This window comes from Malurus melanocephalus, unplaced genomic scaffold, assembly GCF_030028575.1.
Source record: "Malurus melanocephalus ecotype Western Australia unplaced genomic scaffold, MMel_1.1 scaffold_58, whole genome shotgun sequence".
NCBI classification, from domain to species: Eukaryota; Metazoa; Chordata; class Aves; order Passeriformes; family Maluridae; genus Malurus; species Malurus melanocephalus.
Window position 1 is genome coordinate 1,012,761 of NW_026623290.1, and position 27,321 is coordinate 1,040,081.

General features: G+C 42.7%; 1 protein-coding gene across 1 annotated transcript in view; it reads left to right on the forward strand.

Moving 5' to 3' along the window:
* Positions 1–27,321, forward strand: part of AGBL1 (AGBL carboxypeptidase 1) — a 291,262-nt gene that overhangs the window by 131,874 nt on the left and 132,067 nt on the right. Inside the window, exon 18 of the mRNA XM_057365794.1 lies at positions 2,827–3,007. Within this exon, the coding sequence (XP_057221777.1) occupies positions 2,827–3,007 (181 nt within the window). The remainder of the gene's footprint in view (positions 1–2,826; positions 3,008–27,321) is intronic.

Here is a 27,321-nt window from a genome sequence, read left to right on the forward strand (position 1 = left end):
GGTGGTTTCCTTGCATGTTCATCCCTTCCTCATGACTCTCCTGTGGGTGGGATGTCGGAGCTGTGGATGTGCGTGGCAGGAAGAGACCTTTCCAGGGAAATTTTAACTGGAATGGAGAGATTTCCCTGGCTGGACCTGCAGGCTGTGGTCACCCACAGGGAAACCGTGTAGGTGATCTCTGCTCTCTTTCCCTGCTCTCATGGTTCTTGGGGTTTCAGATCTGGACACTCCAGGAGCTTTTTCAGCACTGAATCTGAGTAAGACAAGCTTGACTTTGATGAGCCTTGAGAGAAACAGCAGAACTCATGTCTCTGCCAGCCCCACACTGCTGCAATTAGCGGAATTATGGCAAATTGTCCTGGGTTTCTGACAAAAGAAAGCCCTTGCTTAGAGTTTTTTATTTTTCTTGTTTTGACTGAGGCATGAACCTCTCAATTAAGATGCTGAGCTCTCTCCCAAAGTACAGAAGAGGTAAGAGTTGTTAAAGCTGTATTCATCAATTGCAAAAGAGAGCACGTTTTATTTTGCTCTGTGCTATTTACAGCTGTTGTCCATTAGAAGTCCTCAGGAGCCTCATTCCCAACTATAACTGCACAGCCCYATAAGTTTAGCTCAGCAATGAGCCCTGCAAAACAGCACTAAATCACRGTGATGGGAGAAAGGAGAAAATGTTTGGAAATGGCAAAATGCAGCTGATGTCCTTGTGAAAGCCAGTTTTTGTTTGTTGCTATTATAAGGCATCACTAAGGTAGTTGGTAATGCACAATTAGCTGGAGAAGAATAGAACTAGTGGGCTCTAATTTTGAGGAAAAAAAATTCAGAATGGTTCTGCAGGAGCTAAAGGAGTCTTTTGCAGTCCATAAGTGCCTAAGGCACTTATGAGTACACATTGATGAAAATGTGCTAACCCCCCCAGTACGAGGTGTAAGGATGATAAAAGCCTGATGTGTGGCTGTTGARAAACAGTCCCAGGTGCTTGGTGGGAGAAGAAGGGGATTGCTCTGCAGGAGCTCTTTGAGCAGGGAGTGCAGTTCACTCTTCTAGTGCCCACCAACTGCTTGAGAGGAGAGCTTGGAGTGGGGATTATTTCTAAATCTGAGTGTGCCCCTGGAAAATGTAACTAAATCGTGCTGTAATGTATAAACTGAGCAGAACTCTGCAGGATATATRGTTAAGGAGAGAAATTAGTGCTTATTCCTTGCTTGAACGTTAAATGAGAAATTTCACCTGCATTCCCAGCTCTGACACAGCCTTTCCTTGGTCAGACAAACAGCCAAGCAGCTCTTYATTACCACCTATATTTTTTGGGATGGTGTTCCACCTCCCCATTTTACTGTGATTGATGAATGATTTGTAAAGCATTTGGAACCTGAAGGATGKCTTTGGGAGCTAAGGACAAAACCATTCAACTTTTTAATTAAATATTTGTTTACAAAGGCTGATGCCTTTGGTTTTGCTTTCTGTCCTGGTACCTGGAGCAGGACAAACCTGCCCTGGCGTGGCTGTGATGCCCTGACAGATAAAACTCTCCAACTGAAGTAAACCTGTCRGGCTGAATTGTGACAACCCCCTGAGACAGCAAATGCTCACAAAAGGATCATTTGAAGACAGATAATTGCTTTCTCTTTTCCTTTTATTTCCCGTGCCTGGCAGGTGTCTCCTTCTGCCTTCTCCTGTTTCCTTGGCCCGTGCCTGAAGTGTGCTCAGCACAGATGGGATCTTCARAGAATCTGCTGTCAAACTTGGTCTTTTCTGAGCATATGTATGCCGAGAGTTTTTGGAGGCTTGTAACCAGACCAAATGTGTTTAGTGGCTTTTTCACAGGAACAGCAAATATCATATCTGATAACAAGGAAASTTTTGCTGTTAAGTTGCAAGTCTGTTTTGAAATAGGTTCAGTAGAGATTAGCAGTGAATTGTTTAGTAAAAATTTAATTTTTTTTTAAAGCAGCCCTCCAAAGCCTCTCCCCTTCCTCAAATTGCCACRGCTTGTTTCTCATGCATGAAAGTAGTGCTAGAAACAGATGAATTCTTCTAGTTGCAACTTCTGAAAATCAGCCTTGCTTATCTGAGCGAGCATTTATATTATCTAAAACTGAAAAAGTTTTTTCCACCAAAAGGAACAGCCTGCCTTTGCTGTGTGCATTGTTATTTCTACCTTTTGTTTTATGGTTATGAAATAATGGTTGGGTTTGRGTGCTCAACCTCTGCAGCTCTGGTGAACATATTAGTGCATTTTCTTTAATTACATCAGTTTAGTTCAATTAATTACAATTTTGACCCTACAACATGAGTTATTTCCAGAGACCGGGTCACTTGCATGTCCTTGGAGCCCTTATGGGTGGGCAGATCTGCTTAGATATTTAGGAAGCTGTGAATTCTTAATGGTGAAACACTGAAAGTGGAGCAGGACCTCAGAAAAATTAAATAATTTTTTCTGCCTTTTAAACCTTAATGAAATTTGATGGGATCAAACTCTCAATAATTGCCAGAAAGTATGCTAAAGCTATATGGAGAGGCAGTAACCTGCACCTGCAGAATGCTCTCCAGTGGTCTGTGTAAATATCTGTAAGGTCTCACAGAAGAAACAAACAGAGGGATCAGGATGAAACTGGCTCTGTGCTGGTTCTGAGGACCAAATCCATGATCAATTCACAAATAGCACCTTCAGAAAATATCTGGGTTGTTTAGGGATGTATTGTCCTTAAAATGCGTTTTGTGTCGTTATCTAAATTCAGAAGGAATAAAAAGGAATAAAAGATTGCAAAGATCTTATTCAAAGAGAAGTCCTGCTCAGTTTTGGGGTATTTCTGCTTTGTTTTCCAGGCAATCGTCCCTACGTGTTTCTCACAGCCCGTGTCCACCCTGGTGAGAGCAAYGCCAGCTGGGTGATGAAGGGAACCCTGGAATTCCTCATCAGCACTGACCCCATTGCTGATCTCCTGAGGAAATGCTTCATCTTCAAGATTGTACCCATGCTGAACCCCGATGGAGTCATCAATGGCAAGTGAGTTGTGGTGTCAGCTCATTCTGGGGCTCATCTGTGCACCCAGCAGGGCTCATCCTCAATGTTTGTGCTGGGAGRATTCCCTTTGCCTCGTGCTTTGTTCATCCCTGCATGGAAAACGTAGATCTGAGACCTGGCCTGGTGTGCTGCCCTGAATTTGTCAGGTTCACGGGTTTCTGTCCTGATTGTGCCCATGAGATCTCTGAGGAGTGTTTGTGGTGCTGGAGAGAAAAGGATCTTTACTGAGCAATGGAGGTTTATCCATTCTGCCAAAGCAGCAGGACAGATTACTCCTGCAAGGAAGATATGCTTGGGAAAAGCTGGCTGTAATTAATGCTTTGTGTAGCCTGGTGGGGGAGGATGAGTAAGGATTTCTTAAATTTTCACAGAAATATTTCCGTGTAGTGACGCTTCCTCCTTCTCCCACCTTCTTCTCAATCTTCCCCCCCACGTTTCCTAAGAGGTTCTGAATCTGATCTTGGATAAATATCGATTCCTTTTTGCATTCTTTACCTTCTACCCTCCCTATCCACCCACACTATGGCTGGAAAAGGCAGAGCTCTGCCTCTAATACATTGAGATGAAATAAATCTCGCTGTGTGAAACCTTGAAGAGYGCTCTAAGTTAAGGCAGGCTTGCACTTTGGTGGAAAACACGTCTCCTTTTCTCTGCAGACAGTGGGATCTGTTCTCTTTGGGTGTTTGTGGAGGAGCAGTGGGTCAGTAACTGTTGGTCCTGCCTGATGCAGGGGCAGGACATCATTATCACCTCCCACCAGGGGCTGTGACCTGTGTGTGTCCACCTGGTGATGGGGTTTTGTAGGTTTTGGCAACAACTGCATCCCCTGGGTTATTGYAGTGGAACCCACAGCAAAAGCTGAAAGATGGGCTCAGACAAACCCTGGAATGCAGAAAACTGTAGAGGAACAACTCTCCTTAAGCTGCATTTCCCCATCTGCTTTGGTGCAGTTGAGTGTGGCAGGARCAGAAAAGCAATCTTGAGAAACAACGGCACTGAGTTAGGTTTAACTGAATTATTTCAGTTTGGGGTGAGGAGCACACCAGGGAGCACCTTGGGGTTTTTTTGACAGTCTCTAGGCTGAGAAGTCACAGCTTTTGGGCTGCTGAAGAAGCCTGGGGGGACTGTTCAGAAGAGCAGGGAACTGCCCCAGGGTATTCGAAGCCTCTGGTGGCACCAAATGCTTTCCTGATCCTCACAGACARAAGGAACAAGAAAAAAACAGCTGTGGCTTTTTCCCCTTATTCTTTTCCTCTCACTACATTCAGTTAAATTTTCCATCAGATGCAGGACYGGAGGGAATGCCTGACCTTTTTCTCCAGCTGTCGGGAGTCAGTGTAGCAGAGAAGGGACCTTCAGGAGGGAGAACGTGGCTCTTGGTGACACCTGAATGAAGGGTAGGGCCCTGGCCTGTGTCACACACGAGGGTTTTTCTTCTGTGGTTCAGATGGGTTTGAACTGTAGTTAAATCTGTTGATGAATCAAAACTTCTATGATAAATTMAACTTTCTATGTGGGACAGGAGCAGGGGAACAGGTACTTGGCTACAGCTCRTTTACTGATCACGAGATCAGGGGAGGGAAGAAAATAATTCCTTTCTGCTTTCAATTCAATACATCTATCCCGTGAARCCTCCCATGGCCCAGATATTCTTATTTCTTCAGATATGTGGCTTTTAGCAGCCTTGGTTCCTCCTGTATTAAAAGAAATATTTTTGTTCTTGGCCTGAGGTTTACTGGTAGTGTGTGTGGCTGTGTAAAAGTGTGCAAGAGTTGCCATCTTCTTCCTTTACTTGTTTTCAATGTTCCCCTTTTCATCTGCTCCCCTTTTCTCACTCCTGTTGAATCAAGGAGGCTTTTCATTGAAAAGAACTTGATGCATTTTATAAATTAATGAACCAATGACTGGAGATGGGAGCTGGTGAGGCTTTTTTTTGGGTAAAGAAAGATAAATTTATTGGAAGGTGCGTGAATTCTTCAAAGCCGTGGGGTAACCATAGGAGCAGCTAGGTAGAGGAAATCCTGATTATTGTTTTGGATTATAGCCACGGACTGTTCTCTACCTGTTTAAAAACATCCTATTCCCTCGTGCAGCTGGCCTCTTCAGCACAGGCTGAGTCAGCTTTGCTTCCCAGAGTCAAGGCAGGTGAAATTCTGGGGTTTCTGCCTCTCCATTGCTRCTCCCTCCCCTTTAATTTTGTCTGTCTATTCCTTGTTTACTCAGGGGTTTTGTTCAGTACCTCCTCAAGCCTGTCAGAGAAAAGCTTAGGAGTTTTGGCAATTACTGAAATGAAGGGATAGAAATGCCCACTAAAATCCCTTTTAGAATGGTTTTCCCCTGCACTCCCTCAAAAACTACAAAGGGAAAAAGGGGTGTGCTCCCACTCAGCCTCTGGAACCTGGTCCTTTCTGTTTGGAAGGATGATCTGAGGAGGAGGAAAAGAAGCGCATTTGTCTCTGTACCCAAACACACTGTTTGTATAGATGACCTTTTCCTCTCTTTTGTTAATGCTTCGTCTCCTGAATGGAGACATTGTGTTCTCTGGGCTATGAGAGGCAGAAAGGATCAGGGACAGGCAAAAAAAAAAAAAAAAAAAGCTAATGGCTGGTCTAAGGAGTCAGTTTATGATGCAGAACTGCATCCTCAAGGACTAAATCTTGAGGTGATGTCACACAAAGCTGTACAACTGCAGACATCCCTCCTTCTCTTTATTGCTTCTCTGTGGCCAGAGGATTGAAGGAGAAGTTTMATTCTAAATTGGTGCCATGCACTCTGCAAGCACACTCCAAAGGCTGTCTCCAGACTGGTTAATCTATGATGTGTGTGTGTTTCTCTGAGGATAGTGCTGAGATGTGAGGAGGCTGGCAGAGGAGTGGTTTTGAATTAATGCAATCTCTCTCTAGGAGAGAGGTGCTGCAGGAGCAGTGTGCTGCTCTGCTTTGACAGATGCTGCATGAGTCTGTCCCCACGTTTGCTTCAGAAGTTCTGCACCTAAATTGTCACCRCTTTGCCAAAAGTGGCTGGGTAGGCATATGTGGAAGGCGAGGCATATGTGGATTAAAAAAGAGCATTTAGTAAATTGTGCAAGACTCAACCCTCTCATAGGCTGGCTGTGCTCTGGGGTGCACATTGCAAGGCAGCACGTTTGTGTGCACTGCTGCTTTCCTCAAGACCTCAGAAATGACAAAGATTCAGGTTCTGTGGACATCCCTACTGGAATGCTTGGTGGCTCTGGGAAGTGCACATGAAGTGTGGGCTAATTTTCCTCGAGTGGGGCAGAAATTTTTGCAGCTCTTCACTGCTTCAGTGCCTGAGGTGTTGCTTGTGTTTCCTCCACCGAGAGGGCAGTGATGGATTTGAGAGCTCAGGTARCAGTGCCTGCACAGCACGAGATAAAACATGAGCTGTGGTGTTTCAGAGCTCTCCTCTCTKKRAGCTGCTCCTCRGTGGAGCCAGGAGCAGTGCCTGGCCCTGCAAAAACATGAGCTGTGGTGTTTCTGAGCTCTCCTCTCTGTGAGCTGCTCCTCGGTGGAGCCAGGAGCAGTGCCTGGCCCTGCACCACCCCTCCCCTGTGCTCCTCTCTGCTCTGGGACGTGCCCCAGCTCCATCACTTTGGATTTTGATGTGACAGCCCATCCTTGGCTGTCCCCCTGTGATGAACATCCCCCTGCAGCAGCTGCACCCCAGGACTCTCCCTGCTGACAGCACTCCAGCGCTGGGTTGTTTATTCCTTCCTTTATCAGCCAGAGCTGCTGGGCCCCCTGAGTTATTAGCTCTATTCACTCATTGTCAGTGTTTCCTCCTTCGTAAATATGCCCCCATATGTCTCTGCTCCTGAGGAATATGCTTTCTTTTCTATTTACTGCTTTTCCCAGGCCCCCACCTCCTCATCGCTCTCTCCACCCAACGGCCCAATAACAGCCACGGAGATAAATAAGCTCCATAACTCTTCCCAGCTATTATTTTTTGTTGTTGTTGTTGTTGTTGCCCTGCATGGTAATATATATAATAACAAGGAAACAAATCTTATTACTAAAGTAATTACAATAAATAAAAAGCTGAGAGGGGAGATGAAGGAAGGGTCTGTCAGGGGAGTGATTGCAGTAGGATTTTTTAAAATTTAATTTACTCGAGATGTTCTCTGCCACTTTGCTGATACCCTGCTGAGGGGGGCTGTGACTAATTAGCAGCCAGCTGTTGTTTTAACACCCTCACCTAATTTATAGTGTGCCTGAGCATCTAAAACAGGAGCCTGTGTGATATCATTGTCTGGGGGACTCGGCACCAGCCTTCTCTCAGTGGTTGGCTTTATTGCTTGGTGCTTTTGTTTCCCAGAAGCTGTAGAGCTGAAATTTTGGGTGCTTTGCTACAATTCCTTTTATCTTCAGCACATCCCATGTGCTTCCAGGAGTTTGAGCMAGAAGTGAACACAATTTATTGCTTATAGCTGCTGGTCCCAGTGTCCAGCCCAATAACTGACCCACACAACYGCTGCTTTTTGACTAGAAAGTCTGCTGTGGACAGGACCTAGGGTTTGTTTAAATTCCAGGGCCTCATTCTCYTGCTGGCAGGCTTCTCCTGGAAGCACCATATTGTTCTTGCTAATAGAATGGAGATTGCAGCATCATCTGTCTTCTAAATGGTCGTGAAATCTAATTAGTTAATGGCTGTATTAGAAACTGGAAGGATCCAAGGCATTGTTTTGTGTTTCATCAGTCTCCCCGTTGCCAATTGCAGAAGCATGTGCAGTGTTTGTGAGCCCTTCAACAGTAAAGGTGCCCAGTGAGCTCTGTGTGTGTCCCTTTGCTCTTTCCTACCCAATGAATGCAGGTGGTGCAAGGTCACCTGGAAATTTTACTGAAATAACCACAGGGTTTGGGCTTGGTGATGTCACTGCCTTAGACTGCTGAACACTTCAGCTGCTAGCCTTGGGAATTATTTCATTTTGGATAGGTTCTACCTTGCATTTTCGAGTTAGCATGAATATCAGATGTGAACAGGTTGTTCTGCAGGCTCAGAAAGGAATCCTTTTGTTCTGCATTCCTGTCTGTTTTCCTGCCTGATGATGTGAGTTCGTAATCAGATGTGTGCACTCCTTTGAAGACATTTCCAGGAGCCAGGAGACTGGTGTACAAAGCCAGCTTTTAGCAAAGTTAATGAGATGATTGAATTATATTATAATTCTTGTTAGCTTGATTGTGTATCATTATCCCTTTTGTTTGTTATTATGCTTATTTGAGTCCCATTTGTGGTATATTATTCCCAGCACAACTGTGTCTGCAGAGAGACAGGAAAGGAGCAGCTGCTCCCTGTTAGGGACTGAGCATCCCCCAGGCTGTGCAGTGGGRTTGGTGGCAGTGGAAAGGATGCTGAGCTGTTGGCTTTCCTGCATCCTGAGCCATCTCCTCATCCCTGGCAATGTCAGGTGCTTYGTGGAGCTCTGAGCTTTGCAGTTGTTCTTCTTCAGGGTTACAGGGAAAACATTCTGCTGCCAMCACTTTCCACAGCCACCTGATGAAGGTTTGTGAAGGATACCTCAGTGTCATCAGTGCAGGAACTGGACAAACGTTTTAAAAATCAGGAGTCTCTTTATTCCTTCATGGGATTTAMAGGATATTCCTGCAAACCCAGGCCCAGCTGGCTGCATAACAAACCTGCACTGAGACATCATTGCAGCTGAACTCGGGTGGTACCTGGCAGCTGATTGTGGGAGATATCAAACACTGATCTCAAAGCATTGTGGGAGACATCAAACACTGATCTCAAAGCTGAATATTTTGGAGTTGAGCTCATATCACCAGTAAAGGGCTCTTTTGGTCACCCATCTCAAGATGAAGCCTGTTTACCTGAGTTAATGCCTGATGGAAGCTGTAGGTGCAGAGATGGAGCTGTTGCTCATAGGATGGGAAAAGAGGAGTCCACAAAATGAAATTGTAAAAACTTCACTTTTATAGATGCAGTGAAGAATGTCCAATGCTTTACTGCAATACCCACACTACCTGGAAAGCTGAAATTGCCTGGGAATGAAGGTTATTGTCTCTTGTAATATACCTTCATCTATTACCCTGTGTAATAAATCAGGGAATATTTCTTTTGCCATGAAAACTGGACATCCCTGGAGTTCCAAGTGACATTTCACATTTTATATGGCTATTTGGTSCCTTTTAAGGATTAAAACACATAATTTTTGGGGAAATATGCACTGAAATTTTTGAAAGCCTAGGAGCAAAAAAACCAGGAGCTTAGGTTTGCAAGTGTGAAGCTGATTTTTCATGAGTTTGCTTTTAAAAAAGTCTATGCTGGGTTTGCTTTGTGTTTTGGCTAATGTTGTTCTTTAACATTTTCATTTACCCATGTATTTCTCTCTCACTTTTCCCCTTCCCTCTCTCTGGAATCTGTTATTCAAATGTAGCATTAAAATCTAATGAAGTGCWGTGATAGGAGAGGGGATGTAAAATGACCTTGGGTTGGGGAAAACCAACTGGCAAGTGGAAATGGTGTTTGCAGAAAAGTGGTGAAGAGCCTCRTCTACAAAAATAAGCTTCATCTGAGAGCTTATGTTTTCAAAATTGCTGTGCAAAAAGGTACCTGCAGAGGTCCAGCTGAAGTTGAATTGTTTACTGTGCACATGGTTCGTGTGATTGCACATGCAATTGGGTAATTACACGGGCAAAATTTGCTCCAGTGGTTTYAGCAAATTGCCATCCTAATTTTATAAACGCAGCTGAATGTCCCACAGAAGCATCAAGAAAATARAAACCAGAAAATTGAGTCAATACTGCAATGAGAGTGTGAGAAATCAAAACCTTTTTTGCAACCTAATGGGCAGCACTGCTGGGAGTCAGGAAAAAAGGTGCAGCACAGATTTAATGCTATAAAGTTTGAGTCTTGAATGGGTRGAACAACTGAAGGGCTTTTGAAGTTGTATAGATTTGAGTTGAGGGGAGGAAATAAAGAAGCAAGAGGGGACATTTGCAGGGAARAGCTCCAGTGATGGTGGACCCTGCAGAACGCTGAAGGTGGTGTTTGAACACATCCTACCTCCAGAACCTTGGTAGGGACTCAGGTAACTCTGATATTATTTTTATTCATGGAAATATGGATGATTTATTCTTTGGAAATGATGCTATGCTCAGAGTTGTGTAGAAGTAAGAATTTTTCCATGGTGTTTTAGGACTGGCTTATTGAATTTCAACATTGAATGTGTCCTTATACAAAATTATCATATGTTGCATTATGTCCCATAGGGAATATGGGGAAGCAGAAGACAGAGGAGAAGTGGAAGTGAACATTATAGTCTAGATCTTAATTTACCTTTTTGGTGGCTTTTGTTTGTCTTCCACAAATGGCAAACACTTAAGGACTCTTGTAACAGTTGGAGAAGAGCTGTTTTATATTCTTTTTTATTTTTCAAGTTACCTGGCAATAGCAAGGTGTGAGTGCAAGAATTCTTTTCATGTATATCCCATGACAGCATYTCTAGTAGTAGTTTCCTTCTCTGCCTCCCATGTTGCCTCATTTTTCCCCCCAAATGCTCAAAAACTCAGTTTTTGAAGGAGAGAGAAGTACCGGTCCTCCCAAGAACCCTGGCTCTTACAGAGCACTGCCTAAAGCAGAAATCTGGCTCTCAGTTCTAGTTCTGGTCTGTGCTGTCTTCTGCCAGCAGTAGCAATAATGATATTAATGTAAACTTATTTCTCGAGGAATGTTTCCAGTATTCATTGTCTGCTAGATAACAAAAGGTCATTAGCATAAAAACAAAAATGCAAAGATTAAAAAAAGTGATGATTTTTCTGTCTTCCCTCCAACAGTTATGGCACATAAGAGGGTGTAAAGTGCAAAGCAGCTGAACACTCATAAACTATTTTAATACCATTCAGAAATGAGAAGAACCAGGGAAAGAGGCTTTATGTAGCCATGTAGTTTATTGCACTAATCAGTCACTTCTACGGTGCACTATCATGACTTTAAGTCCCTGCTCCAGTGACGTGGAAAAAAATTGGTGGTCTCTCATCCCATTTTGTGATAGATGTTGGTCTATATAATTGAAATCTCTAGCACCTCGTTTGAGCAGCAGTGAATTCTGTGCTTGGATGGATGCAGAGTTGGGCAAAGCCGGCCTGGATTTAATCTGTGAGAGCAGAGTGGTGACRCGAGGGGAGAAGGAGCCCTGGGAGATGAAGACTAAGCCATGTTTCTCGTGGATATTTTTAGATGACAAAAATAACATCTTTGGGGCTGGACTGAGATCTCTGGAAAGGCAGCTGACACTCTGTGGGTTGAGCCATCTGCTTGGAATGGCCAAACCCTCTGCAGGTTTACCTGTCTGTGAATCCTGTGTCCTGCTGTAAACCCACCTTGTGGCTGAGCATGGCAATCCAAAGGCAGTGGGAGAACAGTTGTTTYCCCCTCTTTTTGTTACACAAAAGAGAGCTTGCTTTTGAATTACTTTGTTGTCTGGTCTTGTGYACATGCTGGATTTCAGGTGGAGAGCAGCTTAGTCTGTTTTAAGCCACAATAATTTCTGTCTCTTTCCCTGACATGCAGGTGAGGGCACCCTTGAACTGTGCTGCTTCTCTGTCTGTCTCTAGACAGCTTTGAATGGGATGTAATCCCATCCAGCACGTAGTCTGCTCAAAAATCAAATAGTGTCCATATCAACGACATTGAGCCTTCGAGTTCATAACAGTAATACAGCTGGGAACCTAAATAAAAAGGAGAATATTAAGAAAAAGGCTCTGTTGCTGTAAACAGCAGAAATACTTCAAATCAAGTGTATATTTTCATTACTCAGTTTCTTATCAAAACAAAAGCCCAGCTCAGGGCTGTTACTTATCAGAGTAACASAATATGCCAAGSTGGAAGGRAYCCACAAGGWTCATCGAGTCCAGCTCCTGGCCCTGCACAGGACACTCCAAGAGTCACACCATGGGCCCCAGAGTATTGTCCAAATGTTTTTTGRGCTCTGGCAGGCTGRTGCAGTGATTRCCATCCTGGGGAGCCTCTTCTGGCACCCAGCAYACTCTGGGTGAAGAACCTTTTCCTAATATCCAACCCAAACCTGTGACACTGACAGACCTATAGTTCCTGAGGTCCTCCTTCTTGAAAGCTGGGACAAAACCTGTCAGCTTCCAGTCATCTGGGAYCTCTCCTGATTCACAAGACTGCTCAAAAATGATTGAGAAGGGTTTTTTTCAATTATATCAGCTGATCTTTGAAAATCCTCRGATAAATCCCAYCAGGCCCCATAGATTTGTAGGGATCCAGCTGGAGCAGCAGGTCCCRCACAATTTTGGGGTTCCCTGGGAGTTTATCATTCCACAACTGGCTTTGACAGTGGTCACACCTCTCCCTGTTTTTACTGTTTATSTGTTCTGATAGAGTGAACTGATGACAGAAGTTTGTTGCATCTTCGGTCTCAAATTATCATAACAAAGCACCTGCTTTATTTTCAGTCAAGCTGTCCCTCCTCTGGCCTTGGCTCTTTCATAAGTGATGATGGACCCTTCTGAATATTTTGGGTTTCTGATTTCAAGCCATTGGGTAGAAGTTGTGGCAACCAGGTCTGCAGCAGATGTTGCAAAGCACAGAAAAGAAACCACTTAGGTGCAATCAAAGCCCTTCTGTTTTGTGTTTTTCCCTGAGTATTTTATTAATCTCTGAGAAACACCTGTGGCAGCTCTGGAACCATAATTTTGCATGCAGTCTCAGATGGGTTGGTCCCTGAAGAGCACATATCTAATTCTCTAAAATAGCTGTGGTGCATGTGCGACTCTGCCATGGCTAATTCTTGCTTAAACCTCATGTAAACCTAAATAAGGAGTTTGCTTTGAGGTTTGCCAAGAACTCTGAGGTCCAAATGCTCCAGTATTCCRTGCATGTAAATGCATATATAATGTTAATATAAAATAATTTTGATCCAGATTGCCAGGACTGAAAGGATGCAGTTGTGCTTGAAAAGGAGATGCGTGTTTGCATGCACAATTACTCAAGCTGGGGTTTAAGCATTTAAGTGGCCATTTGTGCTCTCATTTTCAATTATGGTGTTCATCCTGCGGGAATGGGTTTGTGCAAATCAGCAACACAARTATGCATATGTTTTGGTGTGTGCTACCCTGAAAACATGTTGCATTACTTGGACATAAACTTGGATTGATTTCTCTTCTTCTCCCTTTGAAACTTCTATTTTAATCCGAGGAATGTGAGCTGTGGTGGCTGAATGGCAGCTCTTCAGCAGCATGATTTCCTTTTCCAAATGGTTAACTCTTGTAATTGTYTCTGTAATGTAAGATAATATTTCCTGCTAACAGTTATTTAGGGTGCTGTCACRGCAAGCCATAATTCAACCTCCTTGCCTAGTGGCCCAAATAATGACCAAGGCTTGCCCCTGGCTGAATTATCATTCTTAAGCTTCCTGCTTTCCCTGCATACACATAAACAAGTCTGTCTTTATGCCAAGCTCTGAGAGACAAAGGAAAGCAGAAGCAATATTGGTGATTCAGAGCTCTGTCCTGCAGCTTCAGGGACAGAGCTGCCTATAGGACTACAAAGGCCTTTAAAGGGTTTTTTAGTGGCTTAGCTCACAGGCTTTCTGGAGGCTCAATGGGCTCTCATTTTTTTCATGTTTTTAATATATCTATATAGAGTATCTGCTGCAAMTATTCCAGAGAAGATGAAGAGGTCCAATCTGACACAGGAATGGAAAGGTATTTGGGCTGAAGCTAAACTGCTCAAAGRCCTTCAGTACACTGAAATTTGCACCAAAAATAGGAACTTTTGAGTCATCTGACTTATGGCAAATGGAAATACCGCTTTTAAAGMAGATTTTGTTTAATATCTCTTCTGTGGTTCTTCTTTAAGAAAGAGTAGATGTCAGGAATGGACAGTGGCAATGTAAGCATCACAGAAGGATGAAAGAAATGTTTTTTTTCACCAGAGAACAGTTTCTGGGGGAAGAAAAAAACCCACTCATGTTTAAGTTCCTTCATATTAGTAACCCTATTAAGGGTTAGCATAATAGAGGTTAATTTTCAAGCTGTAGCTCGCCTGTGATTGTTTTGAAATGGAACTGTATCTTTATGAAATGGAAATRTATTAAGACTGCATGACAATGACCCAAAGAAGTGGGAAACCATATATTTTAAATCACTTATTGTGATCCAAAATGACATCTTAATTCTTGGGAGTTTAACACCATTGACGCCGGGGGAGTCTGTGAATCACTGGAAGAACTATGCAAATTTATCTAACCTGGGAAATGGGTCTATGAAATGATTCATGTAAGTTTGGGCCAGGAATGTAATTTGCTAAAAGGATGTGAAAAGGAAGGTTATAACTTTGACTTTCTACATGGTGATTCATAGACAGGGTGGGTGGGAGGACAATTTGCCTGGTTAGATGAGAGCTCTGCTCAYTCATGGGTCATTCAAGGACACTTGAACTGAAAAGAGCCCGTTCTGGACTCTGCTCTGGAGAGCTGTGGGTGCCCAGGTGGTGCTGGGGGTGCTCTGCAGAAATTGGGGGGCTCTGAGCAGGACAGGATGAGGGAGGTTTGTAAGAGCAAGCTGAGAAAAGGGATCTTACCCCATTTCAGGCATGTTTTGGGATCAGAAATGAGGAGTCATGGCCTTGACTGTTCATACTGGGGAGGGAAGGATAACTCAGGATGAGATGTGAATGCTCCAGGCAGTTCCAAGCTGGTATTACACCAAACTCGTGCCTTCCATCGCCGTTGGTGCCAAAGCTCCTGGAGTTGTGTCAGGGGACAGAGAGGAGCAGTGGCTCCAGCCTCCTCTTGTTTGTGCTCTCAGGTGACCCTGGGAACTGACTTGCTGAAATCTTGCACTGGGGGGTGAGTTCTGATTAATTTAGACAGCCCAAAGCRGGACCTGCTGGATAATCTCAAGAGGCTTTCCTGGAAGCTTTCACTGCRTTTTGTATTCTTTGAGAGCGGAAGAGATGAGATAGGTGTCCATTAGTTCAGGAGCTTATCTGCATTGCTTTAAGCTTGCTGCATTCACATCAGCCCATTARAGAACCTCTCAGCCCATTAAAGAATCTCTTTCCTTGAGTGGGAAGAAGGTGGGACTCTCAGTAATTCCCTAATACCTATTGCTCATAGGCTGCCTTGTCTTTTTTCACTTCAAAATGTCATCCTGGATTCCTGATGGAATTTGAGATTTTTATCTTCCTTCTCTCTGCTGGACCTCTGTCTTTTTCTGGTTTTCCTCCACGCTGAAGACTTAATTTCTCACATATGTGAGACGGTGAAAATTAAACAAACAAGCTGGCAGATAGACAGAATGGTTCTTCATGTCTGGGAAGCTGCAATGAGCTGTGACTTAGGAATTACAGTGCTTCATATTCAAACTTTTCTTTTTGATGCATTGAGGTGGCACAGGAGCTGACAGTGACATATGGAGAAGGCCCYCTTAGCAGGATTGAGGCTGTTATGTGATAAATGACATGGTATGTCAAAGGACTTCTGTTATCCATCATGCTGGCTTCCTCTCAACACACTCCAAAASGAGAGGCAGCTACACAAACAGCTGGGGGAAGCTGTAGGTAGGGTCAGTGGTGTGCTCAAAAGAGAAAATAAGAAAGCTGGAAGTGCGTGTTCTCACGGGAATAATAGCCTCTGCGCCTTGAGCTGAGAATTTGAAAGTCCTTTTTCTGTTGAAACTTCTGAAGCACCCCAGTGTTACATCTTTGTCAAGAATAAACCTCAGTTTCAACAGTTGTCTCAAAAATCGTGCGGACAAAAGGTTTCAAAAAGCCACCAAGTTTAGTTCTACACATCTAAGCTTTCTCTAAAGAAAGCCTGTTTAGCATCACGTTTTGTACTGAAAGCATGGTTCTGTCCCCTGATACATCCCCAGACTTTCCCTCTTTCCTCAGATTTCCTCTTTTTTTTCCTTTCACCACTGTTTGGTAGTTTGATTCTGAAATGCAGTGGAATGGAAGTTCAGATCTGGAATTTCCTACGTGCATGAGGCATGGGAAAGACGGGCAAAAACAGCAGCAAGGTGCTGTTAGAAGTGTAAGGATGATAAAAGAGTCTTGAGGGAAGGAGCAGGACTTTGACTCTCACACACCTGGCACAGGAATATTGYCTGCAGGATTGTTTCTGCTCATTTGGACCATTCAAGTTAAGCAATAATGGAGCAAGCTTTCACAGCTCTGATGGAAAGTGTGTGATTTGATCTCAGATTTCTTCTCTCTGTGTCACGTTTAACCCAAGGGTACCTCTTTATTTCTTCAATCCGTTTCAGATTGGCACATGCACCAGTGGCTGTTCAAGAGGAGCAAAGGGTGTGTGGCAAACAGGCACCTTTCCATTTGAACTTCCTTGAGTCCATCTCTCTGTTTTCATTATCCATAAGGGCTGTTTTTCTCTCCATATGGAGAGGAAAATGGACTCTCAATAGCTATGCAGTCTATAAACCTAGACAAGACAAGCRGTCTGTCTCTTTTGATCCCTGAACTCCTAAAAGCCTGAGTCTGACTCTGCTTAAGTGGTGCTTATGTGCCCTCATGCAGGGCAGTAATTGGTGCAAAATATCAAATGTCACTACTTGACATTTCATTCRTAACAGTCACATTCAAAGTAAAGGCTTTAACTTGGTGACACACCAATGGCCAATGTCAAATGATCAGGAATGGTCTTTGTGTTACAAGTGCCAATCAACAAATGAATTAGTCTGGAGATAATTTAATCAGAGCCCATCAGTGACCTGGCTAAAGGAAATCCCCTTGCTCCCAGATTATTCCTGCAGACTGGTTGTGTAGGAGATGAGAGAACAGCCTCGGTGGAAGGGTGACTACAGCTCCTCTTGTTCCTTTATCAATCCCATTTTGGGAGGATGGAGTTTCCAGTCCCTCAGGTGAGTCTGTTCTGCTGTTCAACACAGGCCTTCCCTTTCTTTCCAGTTCTTGGAAGCTCCTTCCCAGAACAAAATTTGCTAAACACAAACCAAGCTAAATATAYAGAWAACTCAGGCCCCTCCAGCTCCCAGTGCTGCTGTGCTCCACTTTATTTGCCAGTACAGATTTTCCTCCACAAACTCTTCATGTGATGAGACACTTATTTCAGCTGTTGACCCCTGCCAATGACCCCTCACTGGGAGATCAGGTGWAGAGAACCACGCTATTATCTGCCTTCCACTCACACATTTCTAATCAAAGCAGCCAATTTTGCTAACTCCTACAGCTGAAGTCACAGTGAGGGAGACCCGGCTGAGTACAGAGAAAAGAAGTGCTTGGAATGGCAGAGCCAAGGGTAAAAAATCCTAAGGGCAAGGCTAAAAAAGAAAAGTCAAGCTGGGAGAAAAGATGAACAAGCAAAGCRGGGAGAAATTCTAAATTCCAGTTTCATTTAATATGAGAAGTCACAAGAAACAGTAGAGTGAAGAAAAGCATCTCTGTACCCTCTGTGCATCTCTCCAGGATCCCTCAGCTTGGTGAGTAGGTTGCTGTAGTGTATTCTGCTTCCAGAGTGCCTGCTGAACATAAAATAGGTTAAAAAAACCCCACAGCAATTAAATAAAATCCAAAGCAGCCATAAGAAGAATATATCTTTTCAGATGTTGTAAAGGATAATGTTTACTCCAGTTACACCTTTTGAGCCACTCTGTTCTGGCTGTTGAATTCTCTCTAGAGTCAGACAAATGTGAGCCCTGTGCAGTGAGTTCAGCAGAGGAGCCAAGGCCATGTGGCATCTTGTGCTTTGGTCTGCAAAATCCATAGCCCAGGCTATTAGCCATCACTCTTGTCATTGCCTGTCATCAGAGGAATCTCGTTTAACAGGGCACTAATCCTCGATGATGTGTCAAACATTTGTGCAGTTCCCTCCCTTGGAGCACTAATTTTGGTTGATGGCTGTTTCCTGCTTGCTTCCCAACATGATGTAGAGGTGTCACTTTATTATATTTGAATGTTTTAACTGCATTTCAGTGCCAGATAAATGATGCCACTATCTTGTAACCTGATGCAGCAATTTGTCACTGGTTTGCAGTCACAAATGATGGACTGGAATCTCAGGCTGGATGCTGAAACTCAGCCTTTGACTCTGATTATCAGATTTTGTTGGTTTAAAGGTCCTGAAGGCTGTAATTGCTTTTTGGGGCTGATAATGTTGTATTCTTAGCCTCAGATTGGGGAACAGCTGTTGTCTTCAGTTTGTTCATGTTTCACTGTCTGGTTTATAATTATAGTCTACAATTTGTGTTCGGATTTTTGGTAACAAGGAGGGTACTGAAAATTAGATTCTTTCCAGTATTTGTGTCACTTTGCAGGAGACAGGGAAGGAAAAGCAACATTGTCAAATGGTGAGAGTGTTGTTTTTCTCATTTTTCTGGATTTCTGATGCCAGTATTTGGCATTTTTTTCCAAGGTTCCAATCTGCTGTTTGCCCAGTGCTATTTGGATTTGCAGCATGAACTTTCATCCAAAACCTCCACAATGCAGAAGCTTATTAACCATAGGAGACTGATATTGCCATCATTTCCAGAGAGTGATCTGATTTTTCATTTGTAATTCTGCTCTCCAGAGCTAATGGAAGATGCTCTAAGCAAAGTCCTGGGTCTCTGTGTGTAAACAAAACAATACAGAGAAACCCCCGGAGAACCAAGCTGGATTTTCTTATGCTTCATACCTTTTCAGCAATGTGAAAATAAATGTAAATATTTTGCTTGCTTTTCCTTGTTATCCCAGCATATGGTGTTTTTTTCCTTTCTTTACCCCCACAGGGAGTTAGATCCTAATTTTTTTCCCATCCAGAATTGTCTCTCTCTGTCTTACACTTTTGCCCTTTCATTCTYGGTGTATGTCTCTCTCCCCATGCAGTTCTCCTTCTGCCTTTTGTCTGCCAGTCTCYCCCACTTTTCATTTTTACTTATTTTTGCTTTGGTAATCCACTGGGATTCTTGAAAGTTCCTGTTTAGCATGATGTAGGCCAATGACCTTGGAAGCTCCAAGCTCATTGCTCATTACTACTGGTGGGGACTGTTCAGAGAGCTCCGTTTGCTGTTTTTTTTCCTGGTAATAGAGACGCTGCTTGAAAATAGCATGTTTTTGTCAGATGGGTTCAGAGAAGGACATTGGCCTGGACAAGCTTGAGCTTGGGGCCACATGAGGTTTAAGAACACGTGCTGGTTGGTGAGAGGCTGGACATGACCTGGCCATGTGCTCTGGTAGCCCAAAAAGCCAAACACATCCAAAGGAGTGTGGCCAGCAGGATGAGGGAGGGCATTCTGCCCCATTTATGTGAAACCCACCCTGCAGAGCTGCCCCCAGTGGGAGGCTGAGAGAAATGGAAAAGAAAAAGCTTTGGGATGACCTAATTGTGGCTTTTTAGTGCTTGAAGGAGCCAACAATGAAGATGGAGAGAGATTGTTTACAAGGGTTTACTATTTACAAGGGCCAGGAGTGACAGTATCAAAGGGAATGCCTTCAAACTGAAAGGGAGTAAGTTTAGATTAGATATTAGGAAAAAAAATCTATGTTTTGATGGTGGTGAAGAGCTGGAACACACCGCCCAGAGAAACTGGGGATGTCCCATCCCTGGAAATGTTCCAGTCCAGGTTGGACGGGGCTTGGAGCAATCTGGTCTAGTGGAAGGAAGGTGTCCCTTGCCATGGCAGGGGTGTGGAACAGGATGACTTTGAAAATCCCTTCCAGCCCAAACCATGATCACAATAYTTCACCTTTGATAGGGCAGTTTCCWCAGAGCATAGAGGAGATTTTTTCCAGCTGCTCTCAGGTAGACTGATTATTACYTCAATGTGGTAGCCAAGACTCCAGGAGTTATTTAGAGTACTGTGTGTTTTGGGAAATGTAATATTTGTGGGAAAAGTGTGTTCTTTGTGTCAGCTTTTTTCAGCATTCCTTGTTCTGATGGACATTATGTCTGGTTCCCCCTTCTGGCCTCACTCTGCTGCTCTGCCAACACACCTCGATCTGGGGACACTCTGGCCTAGCAGTTCTGCATTTGTAAAATAATTCTTCCTCTCCAATTAATTAAGTAGCTTTTCTCCCTGTTGGCCTGTGCTATGGCAATATTTTCCCCTATTACTTATGCAGACTGTTTTGTATTAAATAAGAGAGAATGTTATATGGTCTAATTAATAGCATTCAGAAATCTTTAGTGTGCCTTAAACTTTCCTCAGATCTGGAACAAGCTCAAATCCCAGGAAAAAATCCCTGGGTTTATGTCTTCCAAACCATAGCTTTCATTTCTGTGTCAGTTTCCCTGAATCTCTAASAAATAACAAGTAAATTCTTGCAAATTCTCTGGCTAATAATTCACTAATTATGATATTCATGACAAATATGAAACAGGTGGTGGTGGGGAAGAATTACAAGGGAAGAGCAGCCATCAAACTTGAAAATGGCAGCAGGTTTCTCTGTTTCTCCTCCTTGAAATTCTTTTGGCTAAGTGAAATGAAATTGTCTTTGATCACTGGTTTTAAAAATCGYGTCAGTAATAATCCATTTATCTGCAGCATATATGGAAGGGCCCCAGGATTCCATGACTTCCTGTAAATATCTCTGGGGTTTCACTCTCAGCATCKGCATTAGATGCCACTCACCCCAAATAGGTAAAATACACGTCAGCAGGTTAAGAAAAGAATTTGAAATCATTTAAAAGCCCCGTTGTGGTTTTTATTTAGATAAAATTAACTGGATTGTTGTGGGGGTTTTTTTTTGGTTTTTTTTTTTGTTTTTTTTTTTAAGTTGAGTGATATGAATAAAACATTAGTCTGTGTGGAGCTGATTGTAAGGTAATATTCCTGTTGCTTCCAGTAGGGATTTGGGAAGGGAGTTGCTTTTGTATATTGCCCTACCTGGAGGTAAAAAAAMAGATAAGTGTCTAGTAGGGAACAGAAACGAGCATTGTAAATAATTTCTTTATTTTTTTTTACTAATATTGTGTCAGATTTGCAAGTGGCACATTTGGGAGGAAGATCACCTTATTTATKCAGAGTGATCCGTGACATATCTGCAGTGCATCTGGGCATAGAAAGGTCATGTATCAAATATATATATTGATACATCAATCCCCTGAAGAGAAGGGTTGTCTTTTTTTCTCTTTTCATTTGTTTTCAGCAATGTTTTTCAGCATTTGTAATTATTTCCCCCCTGCTATGTTGAAGTGCAATGATGATGTTTATAAGCAGCAGAAAGAAAACAATTTCTTCTTCACCATGCAATGTAACAGCAGCTGGAAGGGAGGTAAAAAGGCATAGTAGAGGATTGACAGGCATCACATGGCAACCCTGGTCCAAGAGGAAAAAGCCTGACATTTGTAGTCATCATCAGATTAAACAGGGGACACCAAGTGTCAATACTGAACTCTGAGCAGGCCATTCTAATGATGAAGGGATGGCAAGGAAAAACTTTCTGAGTTTGCTGAGGTAATCTGCCCAGGAGCAGAAGGAATAAGAATTCTAAATAGCTTGTTCTAAAGGGTTTATTTTAATGGGTAGCACAATGCCCTGAATTCTAACAGGGATATATTTGGCATTGAAATTTGAGCGGGTGAATGTTCTGAAATGCATGTTCTGCTGGCTAGTCACACAAAATGGGAGAACAGTGGTTTGATTAATTTTCTTGTTTCAGGAAATGGTAAATAGATGCTTATTTCTGAGTACCATAGTGGGAAGAATTTCTACAGCCTTTAGCTTGAAGGGCGAACTGGTCAACATTGGAATAAATTCCAATTCAATTATGATTGAAACTTAYTTTCCTCACCCCACTGGAAATTCCCAGGTGCTCTGCTGGTAGCTGGAAKCATAACCCAACTGTGCTGTGTGAATTTCTACTTTTTTATCTCTCTTAAGAGATACAAAGAACAAACTCTCTGGTTTGTGAACCAACCAGARACTGGCAGTGAAACATCTGGCTTAAACATCTGCTGGCAGAGGAATATAAACCAACGGCAAACACTGTGTGTTAGGAATGTGATGGCAAAGGGACATTTCYTTTGGGGGCAGCAAAGGGAARAAATGTACTGATGAGCACAATCTCYTGGAGAATATCTGTTTGCTGTGTAGGAAACCTGGGTATGTGTTCATTAAAAATGTAACCCACGATTTGGCCATAAATGCTGGGCACGGCTTGCCCAAATGTTGCAGAGATATTTCCTGTGTGGACATTCYGTGCTGAGCTTGAAACACAGATATGTGATCAGGTTAATGGAGCAGCAAAGACATACTTGCAGTTGGAGGCAGTCAGCTAAATAATAATAATAAATCAGTAAGTAAATAAATAAAATTCAAGCAGCTCTCTTCTCTGAATGCAATTAAGGAGCTGTGTCCGTTCAATCAGYGTAGTCACTTTGCATTTGATGAAATCCTGAGAAGTGGATGTAAATAACACTTAGAGAACACAGTTGACTCAAATGTCCCTTTGTAATGATGGGAAACATGTTTTGGAATGAATTTCAACTTAGCTCACTGGATCAGAATACCCGAGGAAGTGATGCTTTCCTTCAAGGMTCTGGAGTTACTCTACACATGTGAAAGTAAAAAAAAAATATATCCAGCCATTTGTCCTAAGCTTYGACACTTCCCCTGCTCCAGGAGGAYTTAATAACCTGTWAGAAAGGGGATTTGACTGAGTTTATTCCTAGTATTATTTTATTCAAGTAGTATCTCCCAAACTGCTGCTGCAACAAGATTACTTTTTCTTCTTAAGGAAGAGATTAGGTCAATAATAAACGTGGGGATCTTTGAGCCCCCACTGTCTTTAAAAGTTTTCTATCCTGGAGATGTTTTGTGGGATGCAAATATAGTTTGTAGCAGAATTCGGAACGGATGCAAACTAATTTACCTTGGACCCTGTTCCAAAACATTTTCATTGATTCAAATAACATCCCTGCTGCGATGGTGGATGGGAGTGGAAGTTGGCRAAGGGAAGAGCAGGAAGGAGGAGACCCCCTGAGGCATTCCAGGAGAACAATGAAGTAAGCTGTCTCTGAATTGTGTGAGGAGCTGTTAGGAAACTTGCTACAGACCRTGACAAATCATCCCTGGAGGACCCCACAGCAAGAGCAAAGAGAGCTGTGAAGGAGCACCATGAAAGCCCAAAGCTGAGTGGCTTTGGGTATTTATCTTCCTGGCCCTGTTGGATGAGGGAGAGCTGGTGATTATTTGTCCTCTGGAGTAAGGTAAGAGCATGAGGATTTATTGGAGTAAACAGGGATCTTGGAATAAATGGTGACAGCAAATCAGTCTCTGACTACTGAATCATCCTGTTCCTTTTGTAGGCCAACAGCAGAGATCTTTAAATTAGGTTAATTCCTGCTTGTGTCCTTTCTCTTCCAAAGGGGAAATTTAAACTGTGTATTGGAGAATCTCCCTAGCATGGGGGGGAAAAAATTACCTACTTCCTTTCAATATCCGTTAGTTGTTCTTTGTGACAGATTGAAGAATCTTTTGGGGATTGAACTCTGGCGTCTTCCTGCCGATTCAAGACAGTGAGATCTACCCAAAGAGCAGTGCCAGTAGCATAAGTTAGGACAGCCCTGTGGCATCCTTTTCTCTTCTCCCTGCCAGGCCAAACATCCCCTTTTGGCAGTGCTGGCCCTGAGTGCTCCCKTTGTGGTGTCAGTGCTCAGCAGTCTGCTCACAATGATGGGGTTGGCGTTCGTCCCCAACCATGGCAGTATCAGGCAATGCCTCTCGTACCCTGTGTGCCAACTCTGAGCAGGAAAATGCCCTCACCAAGGGGAGCTTTTCCTTGGTGCTCTGCTGATTAGACAGGTAAAGTCAGAGACCTGTGAGAGGCAGGAAGGGAACTGGCAGCTCCTCACATTCTCTCATCTTTATCTACAAAACAGCTYCTGGCCTGGTTAATGTTTCTGAATTATTTGGACAACAGTTCATAGCAGAGCATCTCCTCTTCTTCTGGAGCTTTACACTTGGAACAAACTGAAAGAGAGGAGGTGTGTTTGCAGAGGATGGCTGGTAGACATTTCTGTCTTGTCTTTGGTGTGACAGCTTTCAGCATTTTGAGTGCTGTTGGTTTGTTGGTTTTGTTTTTTTTTTTTCTTTCGAGTCTTGCTTAATTCTTGGAGAGGTGGAGAGGTGGTTTTCTCTACATAAGAATGAAATGTGGAATTCCTGAGCAGCACTGGAGGCTTGAAACAAAACACTGCAGTGGGGAGATGTGTGCTGTGTTGGTGTGCTGTTGCYCGTGAGATCTATTTCGAGCCTCAACACCTTTTTCCTTCTCTAAATGTTAAATGGACTGCATGGGGGATCCAGGAAGGGAAGGATGGCATAGCCCCATGCCACAGGTCATAWTAAGCTGTGAAATAAATGATTGAGTGGATGTTAAGCACTAAGTCCTTTTAATTTTGTCAATATGTTCTGGTGGTGAAATTATCTTAGACTTACACCAGCTGAGTRCGAGCTTCTCTTGTACCCTTCAGAGGTTGTACTTAGAAGGATTCACCAAAATTGATCATTTAGGGTGCAACTTGAWTATTGAGGAAGGCAGGAATTTGTGGGTTTGGATGTAATCATTCTSTTAATTTATCCTTATCATCTGTGAACCATTCCATGCAGCTTTTCTTTCGAGTGCAGAAGACACGAGAATCCTCCTCTCAGACAAATGGGAGAAAAGGGCACCATCCCAATTTTTAACCATTAGACAGTGGCTCACAGCTGGAATCATGAGTGGTTTTGTTTGCTCCAAAGTCACTTTGAAATTCAATGATTGTATTTTTTGGCTGTCTGAAGACCCAGCACTCCCCTCATCACCTGTGTGAGGGTGTAAAACCCCGCTCTGTGACTTCTCCCAGGGAACTCACATTCACCCGACTGAAGCGCTGGACTGAAACCAYCCTAAACGCTTTCAGCCCATTCCAACACCCCAAAATCGGTGTTTTACAACTGTTTACACACAACTGCAGTTCCTGCCGTGCTGCTAGACAGCAGCTGGGGCTGATGTGGGATCAGCTGGAGAGCTGATATGGGATCCAGCCCTACGGTTCCCTAATCGCAGCTGGGATTTTGCAGCTGTGGAGTCATACCATCAGAAATACATTCAAAGCTGCAATTCAGCCGGCTTGCTTTTCAGGCCAACAGATTTGCCTTGTGAGCTGGAGAGAAATGAGCTCTGTAGACCTAATTCTTCGCTTTTTTTCATTCTTTTCCCGGTCGCAATCCCTTTTTGCTGTCTGTCACTGGTAATTTTCRGTGCTCAGGAATAGAGATAAGCATCCTTCATGGCATTCTTTGAGGACCACTAAGTAATTGCTTTTCAGGCTGTGAACAGCTTAAAAAAAAAAAAAAACTGTGAATGTTTTGCTCTCTTTGAATCATCATTTTTCCATTTTTCTCAAATGTTTACTGTGCAATCTCAGGCAAGTCATTAAACTGTTTTGTAGTTMCTTTAGCCATCTATACAGTGATGGCAGTAATACCTTAAAGAAGCTTTTTGGGCTTAATTTAATGATTATATAATTGTTTGAAATGTCCCAGTGTTAGCCTGAAAAGAGATGGTCCTATTGAAATGGAGATTTCACACTGAAAGTACATTCATTGCACTCTCAGGGAAGATGGGGTTGCTTAGTTTTTTTCCAGAGGGTAGATCTTTATTTTGGACATACAAAAATGGCAAAAGACATGATTGGTTTGGTGTACCTTTTTCTCTCAGTAGCAAATTTTGGTGATAAAACTCTCTAATTGGACAGAAAATCAATCTTTCGGGAAAGTACATTTTTCCCTAATATTTTCTTTGGAGGGTGGTTATAAACATTATTATMTCTTAACAAAAATTATGGCTATTAAGCATCTTACAGCACCATATAGCATTATTAATTACAGAGTGTTATTAGAATTAAGYTRGTTGAGAAGGGTAGAACAGTGGTCMAAGTTTTACCTAGATCCTATCCTAGCAGGCAGTGACTCCTCTTGCTTCTAAATATTCCAAAAATATAAGAGAAGCCAGAATAATTGGCAACCTTGTACAACCTTTGTTCCACCTGATCACAGTGGCCTACTTGAATTTGCACATTGATTTTTGCAGGGGATATTTCTGTGAGCTTATCTGTATTGACTAAATGTTATGCAGCTGAGTCTTTATTCTCTCTTGGGTCTGAGTGGTAGAATTAGCTCAAAGAACAAGGAATCCTGAAGAAATTAAAAAAGGAAAAAYGCTATTGGGTATCATCAGAATCATTCTAGAGACTTCATTAGCCTTTTGTTGGTATTTTGAGCAAGCACTGCGCTTCTCTCTCAACTCCATCTTGAAATTGTGAAAATTTTATTCCTCTGCTTTTTAATGTGAATCTACTGAGCGAGACGCTATAGTTATATCTGCATGGAAAACAATATCTSAAAATTTCCTAACAGTGGTAGAATATTGTCTTCTTTGGCGAAGAGTTTTGAAAACCCCTTGATTTTGAGTTGGGTCTCAGCAGAGTTTTCTCCTTGGAGGCAGATGCTGTGCTGCCCTCCCATCAGTGCTGTCACCCACCTGTAGAGTCTAAATGTGTATTAACAGTCAAARTGTTATAACAGTTAAAGTGTTCAGCTCTTTTAAATGGATATGCAAAATATTTTTTCTCTCTGAGGAGGGTAAAATGAGTTTTCTTATATAGACAAAGTGTAGCCCTGGGTTGTTGATTTCTRTAAAGACAAACAACGTGGGCCTTTTCTTTGGTTGCTCTTTGAGTGTGCTGAGCTGGATCAGCCAGGAGATATAAATTGCTTTTAGAGACACTGTGTCAATTTTTATCCATGGGCCTTCTAAGTAGGAGAGCTATAGCTGCAGATTACCCTTCTCTGTGTCTTACAATAAGTGATGTAGGGGTTGCATTAGAGCTCTCTTCTCTTTTCCTTGTCTCCTTGTCTAAATGAGGGGCCCTGGCAGCCCTGGTGCTTTGTCATCTGCTTTCCTATGRAATATTTCAATTTTTGATCAGGAGCTGATGGTCTTAACTCACTGAAAAAGGGCAGTGCCACTTATCTGAAAGATTTTTTAATATTTTGTTACCAAAATGGGATGCTGATCATCAGTTTTCTTCGTGGGTGTCTTAGTGATTATCCATCAGTAACCATATATTCACATTTACACGATTTTTACCGTTTTAAAAGATGATTCTTCTTTAATGTTACATTAAAAAGAAGTTTGTGGAGGGGTTGGCAGGGAAGAGTTCAGGGAAAAAAAGAAGCCCAAAATGTTTGGATAAAGCCCTGTATACTCCATTCTAGAACCCTGCTGATATCTTCTTATTCCTTAAGCTTCCTGATTCCTATCAAGGAGAGAGTTAAAAATGAATGCTAAGG